Source organism: Talpa occidentalis, unplaced genomic scaffold (assembly GCF_014898055.3).
Source record: "Talpa occidentalis isolate TD23 unplaced genomic scaffold, MPIMG_talOcc4v2.1 talOcc4.11, whole genome shotgun sequence".
NCBI lineage: Eukaryota > Metazoa > Chordata > Mammalia > Eulipotyphla > Talpidae > Talpa > Talpa occidentalis.
The window spans coordinates 41,570,631-41,592,525 of NW_023601104.1; the positions used below are offsets into that span (position 1 = coordinate 41,570,631).

Sequence of the window (21,895 nt, forward strand, 5' to 3'; positions counted from 1 at the left end):
GGAAGAGGGAAACCCAAGAGTGTGCCCCCAAATCCAAAGGAACAGAAACAGACATGGGACAGAGATAGGGGGTTGGCCCAGGAGAGGAATGCAGCCCATGTTGCAAGCTCATATGGAGGAGAGACCTGCCTGGAGTGTAGCTGAGAGTGCCATCCATCTGCTCCTAGAATCCCTGACCTTGGGGGGACCCCTACTCTGCCTCCTCACGTGCCTGGGATTTGGGAACCAAGCATTGTGCCTATCTCAGGTTTCCCTTTACAAACAGCTGCTCCTTCTTGTCATTCTGTCTTCTGATGAATCCAAAATCTTATGTATCCCTACACCCCTGTGCATCCTACTCCCTACTCAGAGGTTCTGCTTTCTAATGCACAGAGACAGCTAGAAAGAGGGCAGAGGGGAACAAGGGAGGAGCTGGCCCTCTTAGTTTGGGGTGTTTGGTATGGTAGATCTTATCTTTGGGAAGTGTTTGGAGGGGTACAACGACCAAAAGGGAAGTTTTGGGGAGTGTGCTAGCCTGGATCCAGGGCTGGAGGCCTCAGCGTCAGGCCTCAAGATCCACTGTGAAACCCAGTCCATCCATTGCCAGCTGTGTGCTCCAGGTCAGTCACAAAACCCGTGTTCATTTTGTCGTCTGTAACATGGAGAAGTCACATTGGCCCTTCAACACTCACAACCTTTGAAGTTTACACAGGTAAAGGGCGCAGATCAGCCTTTAGCTGTGCTGTGGGCCCTTATTAATGGCAGGTTTTATTATTAGGAATGCAGACTCGACTGCAGGCATGTAGGGCTGGTTACCCTGCAGTAGGTTCTTTGTTCTACTTTTCCTTCAGTCCCACTAAGTTCCTTGGTCTGAGGCCCGGGGCAGATGGTGAATCCTGCAGTCCTGTGGCCTCTACCACACAGGTGTGGCTGTCCATGGAGCCTCATGACTGGCAGGCCACGTGCCCAGGCTGTCTCAAGCTTGCCAGCCCACTGCTCAGCCCCAGGTCCAAGAGAGCCACCATCACTGATGACTGCCCATGGACTTGCCCTCGACAGGCCAGTGTGTGCTAAGCTCGGTCCAGTCAGGAGTCACCCAAACTATGTGGAACATCAGCAGAGATGCATGATGGAGCAGAGGCCTCCAGGAAGAGCCTGCTTGGCCACTGGAGTGTGACCTGACCTGAAAGTCTTAGGAGTCTTCTGTGGAGCTGCCTGTTGGATGGCTGGCACTGGGCTCTGGAAGTCGGGGTGTAGAGAGCAGGCAGATTAAATTGGAGCCTTAGAGCAGGGACCAGCCAGCATTCCTTCAGCAACCTCAGCCACCGCAGGCTTGAGGCAAACTCTGGTTATGGAGGGGCTAGGGAATTATGAAAACCAGCATCCTGAGTCACCTGCTGGGTACTCGGTATCTAGACCTAGAACTCAGCACATAGAAACACATGCTTACACCCATGTTCCGGCATAAACACCTGTGGCACAGGGTCTGATCTGCCTGCTACAGTCAACCTTGAGGCATAGCACTGGTGTTTGATGAAATTGCCAGAGGTGCCTCCCTCCCAGCTCCCACCTGCCATTCTTCCTTCTACCTGTAGCTGGATACTAATCAGTCACTAAATCAGACCCCTTGCTGACCCCACTGCACGCCCAGCTCTGTAGGGTGCACAGGGGGTCGCAGGGCTTCTGACTCACAGGTTCAGAAGCCACATAGTAGAAACTGAGAGGGGATGGTTCCAGGCTACACAGTGTGGTCCATATCCGGAACCACCCAAGCGCAGAGATTTCTCACTCAGGGGGCTGGAACTATCAAAGGTTTCTGGGTGGAGACCCAAAACTGAGTCTAGAAAGGAGGGCAAGGCTTTGAGAAGCATTGACTTGAAATGGGACGCCCTCCCCCCACCCCGGGCAAGTGAGGGTTCCCCACATAGGGAAACCCAAACTTGGGCCGGGGAGATCACAAAATGACACTCCCACTGGGAAGAGTGGGGGGCTCTCTTGTTGAGGGTAGACTTACTCAGGTCAGGTAGGAGCTCATGAAATGACACCCCCAGAGGGGAGATTGAGGGTACCCTTCTAAGGGATTCTCCCACTTGGGCCAGGATGTATTCATAATATGAACCCCCACTGGTTTTGTGAGGTCTCCCTTACCTAGAGAGTCCCCACTTGGCCGGGGTGGGTTCATATGCCATCATGAACCCTTGCTGAGGGGAGCCCCCATTTGGGTCACAGTGGGTTCAGAGTGTGACCATCCACTGGGCCAGTGGGATGTCCCCTGCCTACGGGATCCCCCAACTTGGCCCAGGATTAGGGACCGAAATGGCCAACTTTTCTTTTCAGTCCTTTGCTCCCCATGACTGGAAGAGTGACACAAGAACCTGAAAAGCTACACACGTTATTCAGCCCTGACAAGAGGGTGGCAGGAGAGACCTCTCTAGGTCTGATTTGGTGCGGCGGAGCTAGGGAACTGATTGCTCCTTTCTCCCAAGGGAGTCTGACAACCAGTCAACCTTGATCTACGTGAGAGCCAGTCAGGTCCCAGGAAGTGTAAGGACCAGAGCAAGTGTCTCAGCTGCCCACCTGCATCAAGGAAAGCAGGGCCTTTCTCAAAGAGCTTGAATTTACTACGTAAAAGAGCCTTGGTAGGAAGAGCGAGAAGGAAGCAAAATGGTGGGGTAACCGGCTTATGGGGAGTAGAGAGGAGCCTGGCGAGGGCCCGTGGGGAGCCCGAGAGCTGCTGGCCACCCAGGAAACACAGCAGAGCAGCAGGAGGTGGGCCTGGCTGCGCTGAGGTTCAGTTGTGGCGTGAGTAGGCCAAGACTGCAGGAAGAGTGGCAGGGCTGCATGTTGTGTGTCCCAGAGGGAGGTGACCTTGCTCCAAGGACAGAGTCTCTGAGAAGTGGCAGGGGACGGGGTGTGGGACTCAGGGCCCCTTGTCGCTGAGATTACTGTCTTTGCAGCCAAGCGCAGTTCCGGGGGTGGGAGGTGGGGGGTGTGTGAAACATAGCAAAAGCCCTTTTGTGATGCTGGGTTCCTAAGAATTGCTGACTGGGTTCGAGGGGTGTCTCCCGTGTTCTGCATGCCCTGGGTCTGTTCTCAGAGGTCTCCCCATGCTTAGTGTCCAGTGGTGATGATTCCTAGTTGTTAGAGATTGGGAGCCATCAACCCACCTCAACCTTGGTTTCCTGTGCTTGTCCAGCTCCGCTGTGAGGGCGGATTTAGCACGCAAACAGCCAGAGCAGTCGACAAGACACAGGTTCAGAAGCGTCAGGAAAGGGGAGACAGAGGCCACCAGCCTGGAAAACAAACCTGCTGCCTGAAGCTGAAGAGAGTGAGAAGGCAAGACGAGAGGAAGGGGCAAGGGAGTCAGGAAGGAGATAGAAATGGGGAAGAAGGATAAGTGGAGGGCTTGAGGGAAGGAAGCACCCACGCTGAGAGGTAGGAATATAGGTGCAGGAGGGGAGCTTGGAAAGAAAAGGGATGAAGAAAGAACGGGGCTGGAGAGGCAGGGGGTTGGGAAGAGGGGATGGGGGTTCATAGAGAGGGGCAGATGGAAAGAGAAGCGAGGCCTACAAGCACTCTTGCAGAGGCAGGGCCGAGGTGGGGGTGGCGGAGCTCTTGGAAGAGCCTAGAAAAGAGACTCTCAAAGGCCATTCCTGTGAGATAACAATGCACTTCAAATCCCTCCCTAATCTCCCTCCTATTATTAGCCCTCTTAGAGAGGGGCCACCAGTGCCTGGGCTTTGTCCTTTCTCCCATACCCTTGGCCAGGATTAGAGAGTCGTGCCTGCGTGGTCATCGGCTAACCACGGTCCTTCTGGCTCCGGCAATGTCACTGGAGAAGAGCACGGAGAGGTGGTGGGAAGGGGACCGGAAGGTCACTGCACACCCTCTGTGGACCAGGCAGCACCTGGATGCCAAGAGGGGTAAAGGCGCAGGTCTGAGGTCTCTTTGTCCTCGAAGAGTTTTTTTTTTTTTTTTTGTCCTTGAAGAGTTTTCGCATACATGATCACGTGCCAATGTGATCACAGGTCAAGATCTCTGACAATTGAACATTAGAACAATGTTCTAATTAGAACATTAGAACAATGTAGAAGCCATCATTAGAACAATGTAGAAGCCAGTCCCTGAGGGCAACACAGTGAGGGGAGAGGGCAATTAAGGAGGTAAGCTAGAGGTGGATCCGGATCCTAACAGACTGGTTTTGAGCACCCACACCCACAGCCATCGGTCATTGCTCTGGCAAGGGAATCAAGAAAATGAATAGCTTCTAGGTCTACCTTTCTGGCCCAGCCTCTAGGGAACAAGGTCGTCAGAGCTTAAACAGCAGCAACCTCCAGGGCTTTTAAAGCAGACTGGTATTTGTTGCTGTTTACTTGGAATTGCTGTTTTTTTCTTGGCCAATATTTTCCTTTTGTGTTTTCCCTTTGCCTTCCCTCTCGCCTCTAGTCTCCCTAAATATTGTTCATTGTTTTGATGTTTAATATGGCCAAAAGTTATGATGTGTATTTTTATCTTGAGCTCTTTCAACTCTGACAAATCTAAATAAAATAAACACATGGCGAATAATGTACCGAAGAGGTGAACAGCTGCTTGCTGTTCCTTGTTCCTAGGAGCGCTCCGATTGCTCCTGCGGAGCAAGGGATGCAGAGCGCTTACTCAGGGAGAGGGTGCAGGTAGTGCTTTCTCCCTCCTTCCCTTCTCGCCATCCCCGTTCTCGGATTTCTGTCTTCTCTCCCTCTCAGACCTCTTCCTCCTTCCTTCCTCTCTCTTCCTCCTTTCCTTCTCCCAAAATAAAAAGTAATGCTCATTCCTTTGAAAGTTCAAACAATGAATCATCTAAAAGGAAAAAAAAAAATGAACCCCTTCCACTATTCACAGTCCCATTCCACAGAGATAACCATGACGTGGCTCCACTCAGACCCTTTTATGTATGTATAAAGTTGGGATTTTTTTTTTTTAAACTGGGACATACAAAATGAAATGCTCATAGTTTTTTTTTTTTTTAATAGAGGCATGTTTTTATTTATTTGTTTATTTGTTTGTTTTGTTTATTTGTACATGCACGGGGTACAGTCAGAAGCGCGGGAGGGTGAGAGAATTCACAAGAGCGGGGAGCAGAGCAGGCAGAAGGACTGAAGTACACTGCTGAGGGCAGCAGCGGGCGGCAGGAGAGGTCTGCGCGCCATGTGGGACCCTCCTCCGGTGGCCGGGGAGCAGCCGGGGATCGAACTGGCGTTGCAGGGGCTGCGGCAGCTTCGCAACCCAGCGCTCAACTGCTGCACCACTGGGGAGGCCCTGTTCATAGTTTTTAGAGGCTTCTCAAGGCATATCTAATTCCAGGGGTCTCCCTTCAAGTAACCAGTGTCTCCAGAGGCCAAACAGTAATCAACTCTCAAAAATGAACTTTAAACTGATTCAAATAGGTCAAGGAAGGGTAAAGAAGAGGATGTGGACAAACATTTTGTCTCAGCTTTCTTTGTCCCTGGACAACCTCCTGGGAGAGGCGCTCACTTGAACAGAGACTGCCTGGGTGCAGAAATGGCAGCAGCACAGGAGGGCTCCCCTAGGGGATGGAAGGGTAGGGACATCACCCATCTTTGTGAAAAAGCCTTTTTCCCTCCAGAACACTAACATAGATGTGATGTCTGTATTTTCTTCTTTTGCAAAGCCAAATCTGAATGGTCACATTTTTCATGCTCAGGAATTTACCTGGCCATCTTTGTGTTTTGGACTCTGTCACTTGTCCTTTCGGTCACATCTGTACCTGTCCTTTTGCGGAAATTCTGAAGTAGTTTTTAGCCAAAAGTCAGTCAAAAGTTCTGACCAAAATCCTAATATAGTTGATGACTCTCTGTTGCCCTGGAGCTGACAGCCAGGGAAGCCGGATGTCTGATGTGAAAGCCGAAGCCCAGAAGCATGTGAAACACCCCGCTCCCTGCTCTCACCTCCTCTGTGCTGCTCCTGCAGACCCCGCCCCCTCCTCACTGCACACCCCAGACTGAATCAATACTAGCTCCTCTGGCTTCAGGCACTTCCCAGGGACTCACCTTATGTCCCGGGCAATCAAAGGGAACAGGCATGATGGAAAAAGGGAAAGAAATAGCTATGACAATTATGATGGATCCTGACAGAGCAAGGTCAGAAGAATAAGGATGTGAAATACAGAGCTGCCCTGTCCTCCAAACAGAGTATGCATGTGGAGGACCAAGGCGGGAGGAAAACTTGAAATCAAGAGAATAGAGGGTGGGAAAGGAGTGTGCAGGAACTGGGGTCTACAGCTCCAAAGAATACTGGTGGCCCAACCTCTCCAGGCAGTGCCAAGGATCCTGGGCAGGAAGCTACAAAGGCTGGCCTGGCTCCCAGTGCCTGTGTCCTCTTTCTCTTTTCCATGCCTTGTCACACCTCCAGGCACAGTCCTGCCTCCAGCTCTGGCCCCATATCAGGCACAGGCAGGAAGGATAGAAAGAGTTCTTTAGGGCCTCCCTGGTGGCACAAGGGGTTAAGCACCACACTATGAAGCAATCCGAAGCCTCTGCTGCACAAGTTCGATCCCCGGTGGCCAGAGAGCAACCCACATGACGCAGCAGACCTCTCCTGTCTTGCCCGCTGCTCCCCTCAGCAGTGCACTTTGGTCAATCTGCCTGTTCTGTTCCCCACTCTGTCTCTGGTGGATCCTCTCACCCCTTGCATCTCTGGACTGTACCCCAGCTCTTGTATGCATAAATAAACCTTTTTTTTTTAAAAAAAAAAGAAAGAGTTCTTGAACATACTTTGCATCTCTGTCTCAAGTCATCCTTGCTGCTGTGCCCTAGTTCTAGAAAGTCAACTTCTATCTTGTTCTTAGGACTTGGGCCCCACCCTGTGCCCCAGCATAGTAACTGAGCCCTGTCCTTACCCTGTCTTGATAATCTTCTGAGTTTTCCTGACTCTGTCTACTTCTTAGGGATTAGGTTTTTCCCCTTCAGCCCAGATAGGAAGCTGGGAGGCCCATTTCCTGTGAAGAGAAAGACAGCATATCTGGGCCTCCTGATGGCCTAGGTTTAAGTCTCAGTGCTACCACCACTATCTGAGTTCTATCCCAGCCAGGGAGCTAGCCCATGTGGTGCAGCAGACCTCTCCTTTCTTGCTGCCCTGCACCCCTCAGCAGTGTATTTCAGTAGATCTGCCTGTTCTGCTCCCCACTCTGTCTCTGGTGAATCCTCTCACCCCTCCCGGCCCACCCTGCCACACCTCTGGCCTAGACACCAGCTCTTACATGCATAAATAAATAAAATAAATCTTTTAAAAAAATTGTTAAAAAAAAAAAGACAGCATATCTTAGAGACTTGGCTTTTGAAGTCAAATAGACCTATGTTCAAAAACCCTGGCTCTACTGTGGACCAGCTATATGACCTGGTGAACTACTTAAAATTTCTGAGAAAAAAGTAAAGATTCACACAGTCTTATGACTCAAAGTATGATCCATGGACCAGCAGCAGCCACATCAGTGACTTCTTAGAACTACAGAATCTGGGCCCCAGCCCACACTTATTATATTGATAAACATTCCATATTTCTACAGTCTTAAATTTTATCATATTACAAATGCAGATGGTCCACTAATAATATTGGCTTTGTCATGGGAATTAAATAAGTTGAAATAGAAATACGCAAACTTCTACCATGTTGCAGAATCACATGGAAGCTAAGACATTTTCTTAGGCCTCAGCCTCAGTAGATCAGGGTAAGGTGTATCCCTGCTACTGGTTTGAGGACCATACTTTGTAAATCATTGAATTAATACATGTAAAATGTAGTACATAGAATAGTGATGGATATATAGTAAACACTAGTAAATGAAGCTATGCAGCTATTTACTGCTATTTCTGTGTTAAAACATGTTGGCTATTTGGATGATTTATAGTTTTTATATTTATTGAAATCTTAGTAATATACTTTAAAATTCACCCTTTACAGTGTACAAATCTGTAGATTTTAATATATTTAGAATTGTGTGATCACCATCACCATTTAATTTTAGAACATTTCATCACTCCAAGAAGAAACTTCAAGCCAATGCATTAGCAGTCAGTCTCTAGCCCCCAGTTTTCTGAACTTAGAATGTCTCTGTAAATGTGTCATGCAGGCATGACTTCTTTTTCTTTTCAGTAATTTTGCCAGAACAACTTCTAAGAGATAGATTCTTGAGTGAATGATTATGAGTATTTTTATGTATAGTGTGATGGTTAATTTTGTGCTTAAATCTGAGTCAGCAGGTGCATAGATGTTTAGCTAAGCATGATTTCTGGGTGTGCCAGGAGGGTGTTTCCAGGTGACATTAGCATCTGAGTCAGCAGACTGAGCAAAGTAGATTGCTCTCCCTAGTGTGACAGGGCATTATCCAATGTGATTGAATAGAACAAAAAGGTGGAGGAAGAGATGTCAAGCTTCTCTTGCCCTCAAACCGGGATTCACACCACTGGTGCTCCTGGTTTTCAGATGTCTGGAGTTGGACTAGAACTACACCACCACCTTGCCTGGCTTTTCCTGGCTTTCTAATATGCACACAACATATCATGGGACTTAGCCTCCATAATAGTATGAGCCAATCCTTATTATAAATCTCTTTCTATGAATCTACGTCTAGTCTATATATCATTTCCTATTGGTTATATTTCTCTGGAGAACCCTAATTAACACATATAGCCGCTCTTTGAATGTAGTAGCTTGTATATATTCCCTTTTTATTTCTTGCTTGACTTTAATGTGTGTGTGTGTGTATATATATATATATATATATACACACACACATTCATTTATTTCAATTCAAATTTTCAGATTGAAAGACTGCCTGTTACTAGAGTCAATTTTTGTAGGCAATTCACAGCAAAGATTTCTCATGGAAAAAGAAAAGAGAGACAGTCACTCCAATTGCAGACATGGATGTGTCCTGCAAACCAGGCCCACGCAGATGCTGCCCCCACGCCGGCAATGTGTCCTGATGCTTTCTGACCTATTGCTCAAGCTGTTGAGCAAGGCCTGAAGTCACAGGGAGAGAGGGCTCGCTGCGGGAAGAGGTAGACGCAGGGCTACAGCCCTCACAGGCAAGTGGCACGCATGGTGCTGAGGGCATGGCTTGCTTCCAGAGGAAGAGAGCTTTTCCCTTGATCTGTAAATGGACCTGGGCTCTTCTTTACGAAAGCAGTTCCATACAAATGTTCACCCCATGACACCCAGGGTGTAAATTAAAGCCTTTTAGAAAATACACAGAAACAAACAGACTAACAAAAAGGAGTTAAGGGGCCTCCCCTGGTGGCGCAGGTGGTTGAGTGCAGCTCTGTGAAGCTGTCGCAACCTCTGCAGTGTGGGTTGAATCCCTGCTGGCTGGCGAGGGTCCCACATGGCGCTGCAGACCTCTCCTGCCCAGCCCACTGCTCCTCTCAGCAGTGTATTTTGTCAGTCTGCCTGTTCTGTTCCCCGCTCTGGCTCTGGTGAATCCTCTCACCCTCCCGCACATCTGGCCTGTACCCAGGTTCTTGTATAAATAAATAAATAAGTCTTTAAAAAAAAAAAAGAGTTAGTTCTCAACCCAGGAGTCTGCCACTACTGTACCTAGTGTAGATAATTCCCATAGATTACAAAAGGGAGTGGAAGGGCTGCGGGTGTGAGTTCTGGGCACTTGGCACCTGGGGGAGCTGGTGACACATGCTTATATAAATGTTAAATACACACACAAAATATTAATCACAGAGTGCCATTCATCATTAAAAAGGAACAAGCTTTTGGCCATGTTTAAAAAAAATTTAACATCATTGTTCATTTTTGAAAAGCAAAATTACAGAATATAGTGATTGTGGCTAGGATAATGTGTATATTTTTTAGGAGGTGATAAACTATTCTAAAATTGATTGTGGTGATATTTATACAACTCTAAAAATAATTTAATTTTCTCTTTTAATGGGTGAATTACATGATATTTATATTCAATCTCAATAAAGCTACTTTAAAAATTGCTTATTATATATGTGTAAATGTTATAATTGTCAATTTATGGAACTGTTGAAAAAAACAGAAAACAATCCATTTAATGATTTTCTGTTCTTTGCTAGTACTTGTTGGTTGAGTCCTGGAAGAGTTTGTTCATAAAGATTTACTGTGCTATAAACGCCAAAATTTTCTTGTAACAAAAGGAATGGTTGACAAGTATTTAGTAATTAAAAGCCAAACAAGGCAGTGTAATTGTCTTCTGGTTGATGTTGTAATGCACACGGAGAGAATAAGTTTCAAGTTCCAAGAAAAAAAAAAGCTTGTCTGTGACCTAACTAGACAAGTACGAGAATTTATGTTGAAATGGAAACTTTTCATATACTAATCTGAACAGGGTGCCTAGGCACCCTGAGCTTCCACAAATGTTAGAGGCTGAGGTCTGGGCAGGATATCCACCCCACCTCCCCCGTCGTCTTCCTCCTGAGTCCAAGGAAAGATTTAGAAACCAGTATTTTCCTCACCCCGGCTGCCAAGTTTTGGGGTTCTTTCTTTCTTAATTCCAGTTAGCCCTGTTCAGCTCAGCAGCCGCAGGACAAATTCAAGACCGGTTTGCCTTTGCTGTGTTTATTCCTGCGGCAGATGGTGGGAACAACCAATACCTGCAACAGGGAACCTCCCCCCCCCCTGTTGCATACCCACCCAACTTATTTTACCAGCTTCTGAGAAGTAGGACTGAGCTGACATTTGAAAAGTGTGAAGATAATTGAGGTAATGATGAAATGCGCTCAGGCTGGGTTTGACCAGGTTCTGCTACAAACCTATGTGACCAAGAGCAAGACAAGAAAATAGGAGCTGCCTTCCTCATTTGTAAAGCGTGTCCCTCTCACGCCGCAAACGGGTAAGGGTTTAGGAGCGTCGGGGCGGCGCGGGGGTCTTCCCGCAGCCCTCCCTGGCGCACCACGAGGGCGATGGTGTCTGGTTCTAAACCCGGGCTCTGGGCTTCTCTGGCCTCCCTTATTTGCAGACGTAAAAAGCCCGCAGACCGAGTGGCGTGGCTTCGGTCGCACCGGACTACTGCCACACGATCGACCCAAAGGCCCTGGTGTCTGGGTAACCTCGTCCCGAGAGCCGTAGGCGCCACGGCCAGCAATGGCGGCTCCGCAGCGCCGTCGCCTCAGAGCGAAGCCGAGGCCTGTCCCCTAGCGGCGGGTTCCGGCAACCCAAGGCAGGGTCGCGAGAAGGACTCGAGTACTGCGGAATGCAGGAGCCAATGCGCTCTCAAGTCACTCCGCTTGCTCCACTTTTCCATTGGGTCCTTCCAACTGTCAATCAATTCTATACCCAGTTTTTATTGGCTTAACTTCCACCATTCTCTTCCCTCTACTAGTCACTTGCTTTTTTTTCCAAGTGCATCTTTACGTCATTAGATTCACGTCCAAGTCTGACGCATTTAGCCAGTTCCTTTATTCCATTGGCTGAATCAGGCCCCGCCTCTCGTACATCCTGTTCTGGGCGGAAGTGAGAGAGCCCTTGTTCCTATTGGCTTAGATTTGCAAACGGCAACTGTCTATCAATTCCATCAAGACTGCATTAGCGCTCAGTGAGTACGACTCCGGAAGGGGCGGGCTTTGTGAAGATGGCGGCGCCGGTAAGTGTTTTATTCCTTGCTTTGCTATTGTGGATGCTGCCTTACCCCTTAGCTGCTTGACGCAAATTGTTGGTACAAAAGAAGGCTGGTGATGAAAGTAGTTTCAGGAAAGCGACCCTGCTGGCACAGCCGAGCAAAAGCAGCAGTAAGGAGACGGAGCTGGAGTTGCCGCTCGTCTGTAGTAACTTGGAGGGGTGGCCGGCTTTGTGCGATTCTGCGTGGGCACCGGAGAAGACCGGAGCTCTGGGCTGTTTAAAGGAGGGAGGGAGTTTTCCTCTTCAGACGTCCAGATTTATAATCCTGAGGAAAGAATAGTTTATCTTTACTCTTTTTCTCATGTAGGAGGTGCTGCAGGCTGACCTGCCGAGTGCGGTAACACTTTTAAAAAACCTCCAGGAGCAGGTGAGTTATGTCACTCCGTGGAATAGAGTGCCTCACCTCCACACTTTGGGGATCTGGGGACTTACATTTTACTATTCTCAAAGGCTGTTAAAGCGAAAGGGTTTATTGAAAATCTTTACAGGCTCCAATTTAAACAAATGACTTATACGTCCGAAGGAATACAGAAAATTTACAAAAAGAAATCATTTGATTTAATTTCGTTTATTCTTATAGTTAAGGAAATGTCCTGGGAAAGGCGACAGATTTGCCTAGACAGCTAGTAATATTTATGTAGTTCAGTGCATTGTATGTACAGCCTGTGCAGGTAAAGTTACAGCCCTTCCAGAACGACTTTCCCAATCCCCATCCTTTCCATGCCTTGGTAAGATGGTTTCTTTAGCTTTTTTTCTTTAGCTTTAAGAAGAGGTGGAAAATTTTTTTCTACCTTTTGACAAAGTATCAGAAACTCTCATGTACTTTACCAAAACTAAGAAAAAGTACTGTGGTTTAGGCATTATTTCAGATAATTTTCAGGTGGCATTGTTTGACTTACTCTTCACAGCTCACACAGACAACTTGATAAATTCTACTTAGCTGTTTTATTTGGACTAATTTCAGGTGATGGCTGTGACTGCTCAAGTGCAAGCGTTGACTAAAAAAGTTCAAGCTCGAGCCTATCCTACAGAAAAGGTAAGACATCCTTGAAGAGTAAGTCATCCCCTGGTTATTTCTTTAAATTAGCAGATTAGGGCCTCCCCGGTGGTGCAGCGGTTGAGCACTGGGTTGCGAAGCTGCTCGCGGCGTCTGCGGCGCTGGTTTGATCCCTGGCTGCTCCCCGGCCACCGGAGGAGGGTCCCACATGGCACGCAGACCTCTCCTGCCGCCCGCTGCTCCCCTCAGCAGTGTACTTCGGTCCTTCTGCCTGCTCTGCTCCCCGCTCTGGCTCTGGTGAATTCTCTCACCCTTCCGCGCTTCTGACTGTACCCAGTGCATGTATAAACAAAACAAACAAATAAAATGAATAAATAAATAGAACATGCCTCTATTAAAAAAAAAAATTAGCTTTCTTAAGTGTTGGAGCTTCAATGATGAATCCAGTTTTTGTGTTGAATCTAGTGGAGAAGACAGGCCAAACAACTTAGAGCAGCATAAGTCACATTATAGAGTCATAATAAATGCTGTTCAGATCAAGGAGAGAGAGTAAATAATTGCCACAGGAGCAGAGTAAGTCAGAAAAGTCTTAGAGAAGGTAATAGGCTTGTTAGAAATAAATAAGAGTCAGGGAGTGAAAAAACTGAAAATGGGATAATAGTCTGGAAAAGGAGGTTTTAGTCATTAGATAAACGTGTATGAGAGATAGTAATAGGGTAGGAAATAACGGGAAAGCAGTCACTTCTGAAGTACTTTGTAGACCAACTGAGGAGATAATATATTTCATGTAATTTAGCCTGCTTTTAGTTGAAAATATGTCACTTATTTTATATAATAAAAAATGTTAAGCTATGATAAAATGCTAAGATTAAAAGGTAAGTCTTTTTTAAAGATTTATTTATTTAGGCATGCAAGAACTGGGGTACAGGCCAGAGGTGCGGGGAGTGAGAGGACTCACCAGAGACAGAGTAGGGAACAGAACAAGTGGATTGACTGAAATACACTGCTGAGGGGAGCAGCAGGCGAGTCAGGAGAGGTCTGCTGCACCATGTGGGTTGCTTCCTGACTGGGGCTCAAACTCGCGCTGCAGTGGCTGTGGATGGCTTCATACATTGCATCTTAACCCCTTGCGCCACTAGGGAAGCTCTGAAGCATTTTTAAACATGGAATTTATAGCAGATTTGTGCTTTAGAAAGATAACTAACAGCATTTTAAAATATGTTCTCTTTTGACTTTGTCATTCACTTTTGTTCTTACCTATTTTTTCTGCATTTTTTAAAAGATTAATTTATTTATGCATCCAAGAACTGGAGTACAGGCCAGAAGTGTGGGGGGTGGGAGGATCCACCAGAGACAGAGAGGGGAACAGAACAGGCAGACTGACTGAAGTACACTGCTGAGGGGAGCAGCAGGTGAGTCAGGAGAGGTCTGCTGCGCCATGTGGGTAGCTCTTCCTGGCAGGCCGGGGCTTGAACTTGTGCTGCAGTGGCTGCGGACAGCTTCATAGGTTGTGTCTTAACCCCTTGCACCACCACGGAGGCCCTTTTTTCTGAATTTTTAAAGTCTTTTTTTTTCCTTCCTTCTTTGTTTTTCTCTCGTATGCTTGTAACCCAATTTGAACCTACAAATGCCCAAGCATGTCAGAAGAACCTACTGCTCAAATTATTTACTGTCTTTGTTTTGGGTACCATGCCTTGATCCATATTCCTTTTTGAGATGGACTGCCAACTTGTATCTTCGATCACTATATATTTATTTGTTTAACAGATATTTGTTAACTCCTTTTTCATAACCACAGATTTTGAGTAGGTGCTTTGCACATTACAGAATGCTCTACTTTTGTCATATTTGAGCCTCATAACTACTGTTTGGGATGGATTATATATTTGGAATATATTATAGATGAAGAGATTGAGGTTATAAGGTTAAATGACTTAACCCATTAACTATCAAATGCCGAATTCAAAACTTAAACTCGGTTTGTGTTTAAATCTTTTACTTGTTCTCCTATACCACACCGGTACTGGTCTTAATTTGTTGGTTTAAAGATGCTCAGGATTCAGGTGTTAGGAATCAGACTGAGCTTGAATCTGCAATTAGTGTAATCTTGGGCAGAGTATTTAACTTGTCTGAAATAGGTCTTCCTAGGGCTTTTTTAGTTTCATTTTAAGCAGTCATGGTGACTCATTTTTATAAGTTTAGTAAGTATAATTTAAGTCACTGCTTGTTCAACTTTCTTTCATTATATGAGTAAACAAAATATTTGCTTTGTCTTCTTTCTTTTAGCTTTGTTTTTCTTGATTTGTCTTCTTTTTTTGTATATACATACATATAATACACTTTTTTTTTTTTAAGATTTATTTATTTGTACAAGAACTGGGGTATAGGCCAGAGGCATGGGAGGGTGAGAGGATTCACCAGAGACAGACTGGGGAGCAGAACAGGCACACAGACCGAAGACACTGCTGAGGGGAGCAGCGGGTGAGACAGGAGAGGTCTGCCGCACCATGTGGGTATCTCCCTGGCTGGCCGGGAATCAAACCCACGCTGCAGAGGCTGTGGACAGCTTCACAGTGCTGCTTTTAACCTGCTGCACCACCAGGGAGGCCCAATATAATACACTTTTAATTTTAGAAAGTTTGGAAGCTAATCAAAGCACAAAGAAAATTAAAAACCAATATGATCATCAATATGAGATAATATCTAGGGTACTATTTTTTTTTTAATTTCGTTATTTTTTTTTTAATTTCGTTGTAAAAGTAATATATACTTAATTAGAAAACACTTTCATAAGATGAGCACTCCATTTGTTTCTTTTCCTTAAGTCTGTCCCCAGGAGTAGCAGTTATTAACTGTGTGTTATCTTCTAGATATTTTTAATATGTATAAAATTTATGCATCGGGCCTCCCTGGTGGCGCAGGCAGTTGAGCGCAGCACTGAAGCTGCCCACAGCCTCTGCAGCGCGGGTTCGATTCCTGGCCAGCTAGGGAGATACCCACATGGCGCAGCAGACCTCTCCTGTCTCACCCACTGCTCACCTCAGCAGTGTATTTCAGTCAGTCTGCCTGTTCTGTTCTCCGCTCTGTCTCTGGTGAATCTTCTCACCCTCCCGCACATGTGGCCTGTACCCCGGTTCTTGCATGCATATATAAATAAATCTTTAAAAAAAAATAAAATTTATGCATCTTCTTATCCTTAATTGCAACCACATTTAGCAGACTTTCTACAATTTGTCTTGATATGGACTTAATTCCACATCAGTGTGTATAGATCATTGTTTTTATCTGATGATGTAATTACACTATTTGGGGGATAAAAATCAATAATTATTTTGATTAACTTCGTCTAAAGTTTAGCAATGTCTAGGGATATTTTTGATTGTTACAATTTGGCATCAGTGGGTGTTGGGAGAGACCCCATGTAGTGAGCAGAAGGGCCTTGACCTGAGTCCCTAAGGCATGTGAAAACACATGCATCTCGGAGGAAAACCTCTGAGTGACAGGACCTGGTGTTGAGTGCCCAGAAAGTGACCTTCATGGAGTCAGGCCTCTACATCTCCACAGTCTGAGAATAACAAAAATAATGAGCGGACTTCCCAGGCTCTAGCTAGGGGGCGATAAGATTATGTGCGTGAGAACTAACCTCCTACTGTCTGAAGTAAATAGATAATAGTAAGAAAGTAGACAAATCATTCATATGTGTTATCATTATATGGTATGCTTTGATGTTACACCTGCTGCAATTAAAATAGTATATAACGAGCACAAAGACAATAAAGATTTACTGCATGCTGGACATGACAGTCCCCCGTGTCTGATTTCCCTCACCGTCGTGTCCCAGGTCTCGGACTCACTAGAAGTCCACAAATGGGTAAAGGCCAAGGATGCTGCTGAATGTCCTCCAGTGCCCAGATACTGCTCCACAACAAAGAATTTTCTGTCCCCAAATATCAGTATCTGTGAGGTTGAGAAACCCTGTTGTAGTCATTTGGGAGGATGCTTTATTGCGTTTCCTGCTTACTGTCCTCTAGTTATTCTCTGCACTTTGCTTGTCTCGTATTAGCATAATTTTCTCTTTCCATTTTAGGTATAGCTATTTCCTTGAGTGTCCTTCAGGTACCCTATATGAACTGATTGGGAAAAACTTGAACTTGGAATACCCTGTTTGCCCTAGATTTTCTTCCTGACTGGCTAAAACTGAATTTGCTTCTTTTATTATTTTATTCAACTCAGGGTCTTAGCCTCTTGGAAGTAAAAGACCAGCTGCTGCTCATGTACCTTATGGATCTGAGTCATCTCATCATGGACAAAGCTTCAGGAGGGTCTCTGCAGGGACATGCTGCAGTTTTGAGGCTAGTGGAGATTCGCACGGTATGAATCATTTGACATCTACATCTTAGAGCTCTAGGTTTCCAAGTCCTGAGCCCCGAGAGTAATACATGATGCCTCTCATTTAAGTGGATGTTCACATATTTAAATGAGGAAACCAAATGAAAACAGTATTTTCCTCTTTATTTGCTCTACTTTGCGTATATTTTTGGTACTTTGGCAACTTAACAAAGGGAATGTGGTGTATACTTAATTTGGGGAAGGAAATATAATCCTATTTAACCATGTTGTAGGTTTTGGAAAAGCTTCGTCCCTTGGACCAAAAACTGAAGTATCAAATTGACAAATTGGTCAAGACTGCAGTGACAGGCAGCCTCAGTAAGTGGGGCAAGATAGAAAATTATGTGGGGATCATCACAGAGTTCCAAATCTTATAAACCCTCCGTTTTTTTTTTTTTTTTTTTTTATTTCAGGTGAGAATGACCCGCTCCGTTTTAAACCTCATCCCAGCAATATGAAGAGCAAGGTAAAGGGGTTGCATTAGCCTGGATGAACCCCATGGTCATCCTGGGCTCCTGGGAGGTTCAGTATTGTTATTCCCGCTTATGCCTTAGAATGTTGAGTATGAGAGTCCCCTTTCTTCCTTTTGTTTATATTCCTTCCTCCCCAAAGTACTCTAGCTTTGGTTTTTCTTGTCACTTGTCTAAGTTTGTGGACATTGTGTTCCTTTCATAGTTACTTTCTGAGGATGAGGAGGAAGATGAAGCAGAGGATGGCCAGTCTGAGGCTTTAGGAAAGAAATCTGTAAAAGGAACAGTTAAGAAATATGTGCCTCCACGCTTGGTTCCAGTACATTACGGTATGAACTGTGCTTGCTGCCTCCTCAGCATGAATGGGGTGTTTTGTGTTCTGGGATAATCTTGGCTGATTTTTATCATATAGATGAAACAGAAGCTGAGCGGGAGAAGAAGCGCCTGGAACGAGCCAAGAGACGGGCGTTGAGCAGCTCTGTCATTCGTGAACTGAAGGAGCAGTACTCAGATGCTCCAGAGGAGATCCGCGATGCTCGGCATCCTCATGTCACCCGCCAGAGTCAGGAGGATCAACACAGGTCTGTGTTATGGGGATTCAAAGGTGTTTCTGTACTGTAGACTTGTGTACTTGTGTTTTGATGAATGTGATTAAGTCCTAGGGGAACCCAAATTACAGGAATTAGGAATTAAGGGTTTGAAGTACAGACCTCTCCCCCAACTGTTTAGGCTGGCCAAGTGCCACATAGAGAGGAAATATGATGTTCCATCTAAGAAGGCTTTAAAATTTGGTGTTTTCTTATCACAGTGCTCATTTGTGCAGAAAGCTATAAAGAGAGGCTTTTAGAATGCCATTGAAGGTGCTGTGTAAGTTCAGGGGGAAAAAAATAGAAAAGTGATTGTAACTTGAATACAAGCTAATCACAATTGCTCAGGTGACAACCTCTACAGTTGATAGATTTGAGTTAAAAGGCGCTTTAAGTAGGCAGCCCTTTTATGGAGCTGAGATAGAAGGATTTTCTCATATAATGGTTTAAACAGTCCTATGAATGGGCTCTGGGTTTCTCTTGGGAAGGAGGGGTTCTAACAAGAAAAACATTTCATTGAGGAAGCTCAGTAGCAAGCATCCGGTATGTCCTTACTAAATACGTTATAGGCTGCCATGAAGAAGGGGGTGAGTGGATACCTGGGCCTGGTTCTTGACTGCAGCTTTCTGTCTCTGTGGACCAAGCATGTGGTAAACAGTGTCTGTGTTTGTCCTGCAGGATTAACTATGAAGAGAGTATGATGGTGCGTTTAGGTGTCAGTAAGCGAGAGAAAGGACGGCAGAAACGAGCAGCGCTCATGAGCTCACAACTTCATTCCCTCACGCACTTCAGTGACATCAGTGCTTTGACAGGGGGAACCCCTCATCTTGATGAGGTGAGATTGTGGTACAGTGGGAGGCTACCTTCAGGCTTTCAACCAAATATGCATGGGACTTATTAATATGAGGAAGGTGGGAAAGGCTCCTGCTATTGGGAAGCAGACAGACAGTCTTTCATTTCTCCATTTGGCTCTAGGATCAGAATCCTATTAAGAAGCGGAAGAAGATATCTAAGAAAGGCCGGAAGAAAAAAGGTCAGTGAGTGACTAGGTGATCAAGTGGAGGGTGGAGAGTATGAATTGGGATGCCAGCTCTCTGAATGTGCCACCGAAGGTCTTACCAGCCCAACAGTGTCTCTTCTGTGCTGGGCATGAATCTCTTTAGGTGAACTTTCATTTCTCTTCACAAGGCTGAAAAGGAGCATCATTCACAAAAGAGATTTTGGATTTTCTAAGATCCCACAACTCCTATTCAGATTTTCTTAAATAGAACATAAAAGTGTGTATCGAATCATTATTCCATTCGAGTTTTGTTGTAGCCTTTGGTCCTGGGAGGATGTAGAAAGGCTAACCAACGGAGGCCTTCTTTCTAGATGTCCTTTTTTCCTGTCCTTTCAGCTTTTCTGACTGTCCTTTGCCTCATTCTTGGTTTCCCTTCCTTTCAGGTTTTCGGAGGCGATGGTGATTATGGGTGTACATGTTTATATACACACACACACTTGTCATCCTTGGATACTTCTAATTTCACTGTATGTAGGTTTTTCCTTGGAATTCATTAATTGCTCTACACATATACATGAAAAGATCTTTATATTAATAAAGTTGACTGTACTTATAAACTGAAGCTCCTTTTGCACATGTGTTATATGACTGGAATTGTTGGGTGTGGGTTATTTTGGTTGAAAGGGTAATGAAAAGGGAAAGTTGATGTTGGTGGGTCTGAGAAAAGTTTGGCTTTTTGTAATTTGCATTGATAATATTTTCCCCCAGAAACTAGAAACTGGTTATTTAACAAAAAAATATTGAGAGATTAGAGTATTACAATCAACTCTTCCAGCCCACATTGCCTGGAGTTCTTGTGTTACTTGTGCTAATGTAGTACAGATTATCTGAAATATATGAACTTAGGTTTTAGTAATGTATCTTGTGGGCCACCAGGTGGCATTAGTGTTTCAGGAAACGTCTTTGGTGCTTAACTGTAAACAGACTCAAGATAGACCCTTTTTCTTTTTAAAACAGCATAAACATAGGGCTGACCTTTGGTCGGTTATTGGGAGTTGGAATTTGTCTAGGGAGAGAGTAATGTGAAGAGTTAGTATAGTCTTGGGTTTTTCAGCCTCTTTGACCCTTCTTCAACTAAGGCATCAGCTCACCAGTAAGTAAAGGCCAGCCGTTTACAAAGAGCTTGCAAAAGAATGCCAGCAGTCAGGTAGACAGAAAATACCTAGCTCAAAGACCAAGAGAATGAAAATCCCACAGAAATATAAGCCCAAGTTGGGAAAAAAACGTGTAGTTTCACATCTGAGATCTTGTATCCTGTCCAGAGAATAACCTCTGTTAGTGATCCCTCAGACCTAGGATATAAAAAGTGGAAAGAGGATCAGAAAAAGAAGTCAGGAATCTAGAATTAATTCATTGGAGTGGTTTGTTTGTTTGTTTTGTTGGGGGCTTTTTGTGGGTTTTTTGTTTTTTTCTTAAGGTCTTAGGCTCTCATGAACACCTAATTTTAGTATTTGGCATTCCAGGGCAGTGCCATGGAGAGGGATATAATTTCTGTCATGACATCACTAAAACCTTACTGATTCTGAACCTTGTGGATTTGGATTTATGCTGATCTGCTTGATTAGGGTAGGGATCTGTTTTCAGTCAGCTCCAGCCTGTTAGAAAGTAGTTAAACAGCTGAGTACTGTCTTCTGTTAACTCTGTGAACTTGGTAACTCACTTAACATCTCTGGCCTTTATTTTCCTCAGCTGAAAAATGTGAAAAAAGTGTTAGAGACTGAATCTCTGAGATACCTCTAAACCAAGGAGCTTGGAGCTGTTTCTCCTGGATGACACCAGCATGAGCTTTCTGCTGGGGCCTCTAATTTTTGATCTCTGGCAGAACTGGGGGAGCCTGATGTGCCCCCATAGGTCTGTTTCTTCAAGTGAATCTTAGCTGTGAGCCGTGAGAACAGGTTTAGAGATTCTTTTTATCTGACTGAACTACTGGACAAGAGGTTCAGCTCAAAAATCCTTTAGTTAGGACTACTACGTTTATGTCTGTGGACTAAGTGTTGCTTCTAATTTATTAAGATTTTTAAATTAATGGGACTGCCAAGGGAAAGGAAGTGCTTTTTTCCCCCTTTTGGTTTTTGAAAGTGCTTTTTTTTTTTTTTTTTAAAGGCCTTCCTCTTACATACTGAGCTAAGAGCTAAGTACTGTGCCCTTATTCCTTACAAAATACCATCCTATCTGAGACATTTTGGTTATTTGCCCCAGGTCACACACTACTAAGTTAGAGAATGAGTGCCGGGACCGTTGAGGACAGAGGACCTCAACTGTACCAGGATTCATAAAAGTTTGAGTTGGTGGGTGGTTGGTTTGGTTTTTAATACTGGTAGGTAATTTGTAGACTTCCTCCCTGTTGCCCCATTTCTGTTTGAGGCCTTCTAAAGAAACCACAAGTTCTAGACATTCTTCTGACCCCTTAATGGCATAGCAGTGAACCGAACAAACAAAACTCCCTGCCTTTGTGGATCTTATGTTAATTCAATTAAGTCTTTAATCCCAGAACACCTTGTTATATCTTCGACCTCCTAAATGAAAAGCGTTATTTGAAAGGGATTTCCAATAAAAAGTTATGTTACTTCTGAGAATATTTGCCCCCAGAGTCATCAATATGTAGAGTACATTGTTGACAGAGTTCTGCGTGGATTCTCCATGTTACAAGACAGGTATGAGGTGACTAGTCGAAGTATGTAGGGACCTGGAGCTCCATGTTCTTGTCCACTTTCTGAGTGCTGAGGTGCTCCTGGCAATCTTTAGAAGGTCATAGAATGTAGTT

General features: G+C 45.0%; 2 protein-coding genes across 2 annotated transcripts in view; one reads left to right on the plus strand and one right to left on the minus strand.

Annotated features, from left to right (window-relative positions):
* Nucleotides 1-6,885, minus strand: part of LOC119238070 (myosin-7) — a 30,270-nt gene extending 23,385 nt beyond the window's left edge. The window contains exon 1 of the mRNA XM_037501815.2: nt 6,875-6,885. The gene's annotated coding sequence lies outside the window, so the exon portion shown is untranslated. The remainder of the gene's footprint in view (nt 1-6,874) is intronic.
* Nucleotides 6,886-11,499: 4,614 nt separating this feature from the next.
* NGDN (neuroguidin) lies at nt 11,500-19,685 on the plus strand. The gene is made up of 11 exons (XM_037503089.2): nt 11,500-11,593; nt 11,936-11,995; nt 12,593-12,664; nt 16,859-16,996; nt 17,248-17,332; nt 17,428-17,480; nt 17,690-17,813; nt 17,897-18,065; nt 18,750-18,906; nt 19,047-19,104; nt 19,515-19,685. Exons 1-11 carry the CDS (start codon nt 11,582-11,584, stop codon nt 19,532-19,534), a joined length of 948 nt encoding a protein of 315 aa, XP_037358986.1. The 5' UTR covers nt 11,500-11,581; the 3' UTR covers nt 19,535-19,685.
* The last annotated feature ends 2,210 nt before the right edge of the window (nt 19,686-21,895 follow it).

Bases quoted from the DNA above. Each gene is read 5' to 3' on its own strand.
- NGDN (XM_037503089.2), top strand. The intron at 17,333-17,427 runs GTAAGTGGGGCA...TTTTTATTTCAG, and splicing joins TGCAGTGACAGGCAGCCTCA to GTGAGAATGACCCGCTCCGT. The intron at 17,481-17,689 runs GTAAAGGGGTTG...TTCCTTTCATAG, and splicing joins CCAGCAATATGAAGAGCAAG to TTACTTTCTGAGGATGAGGA.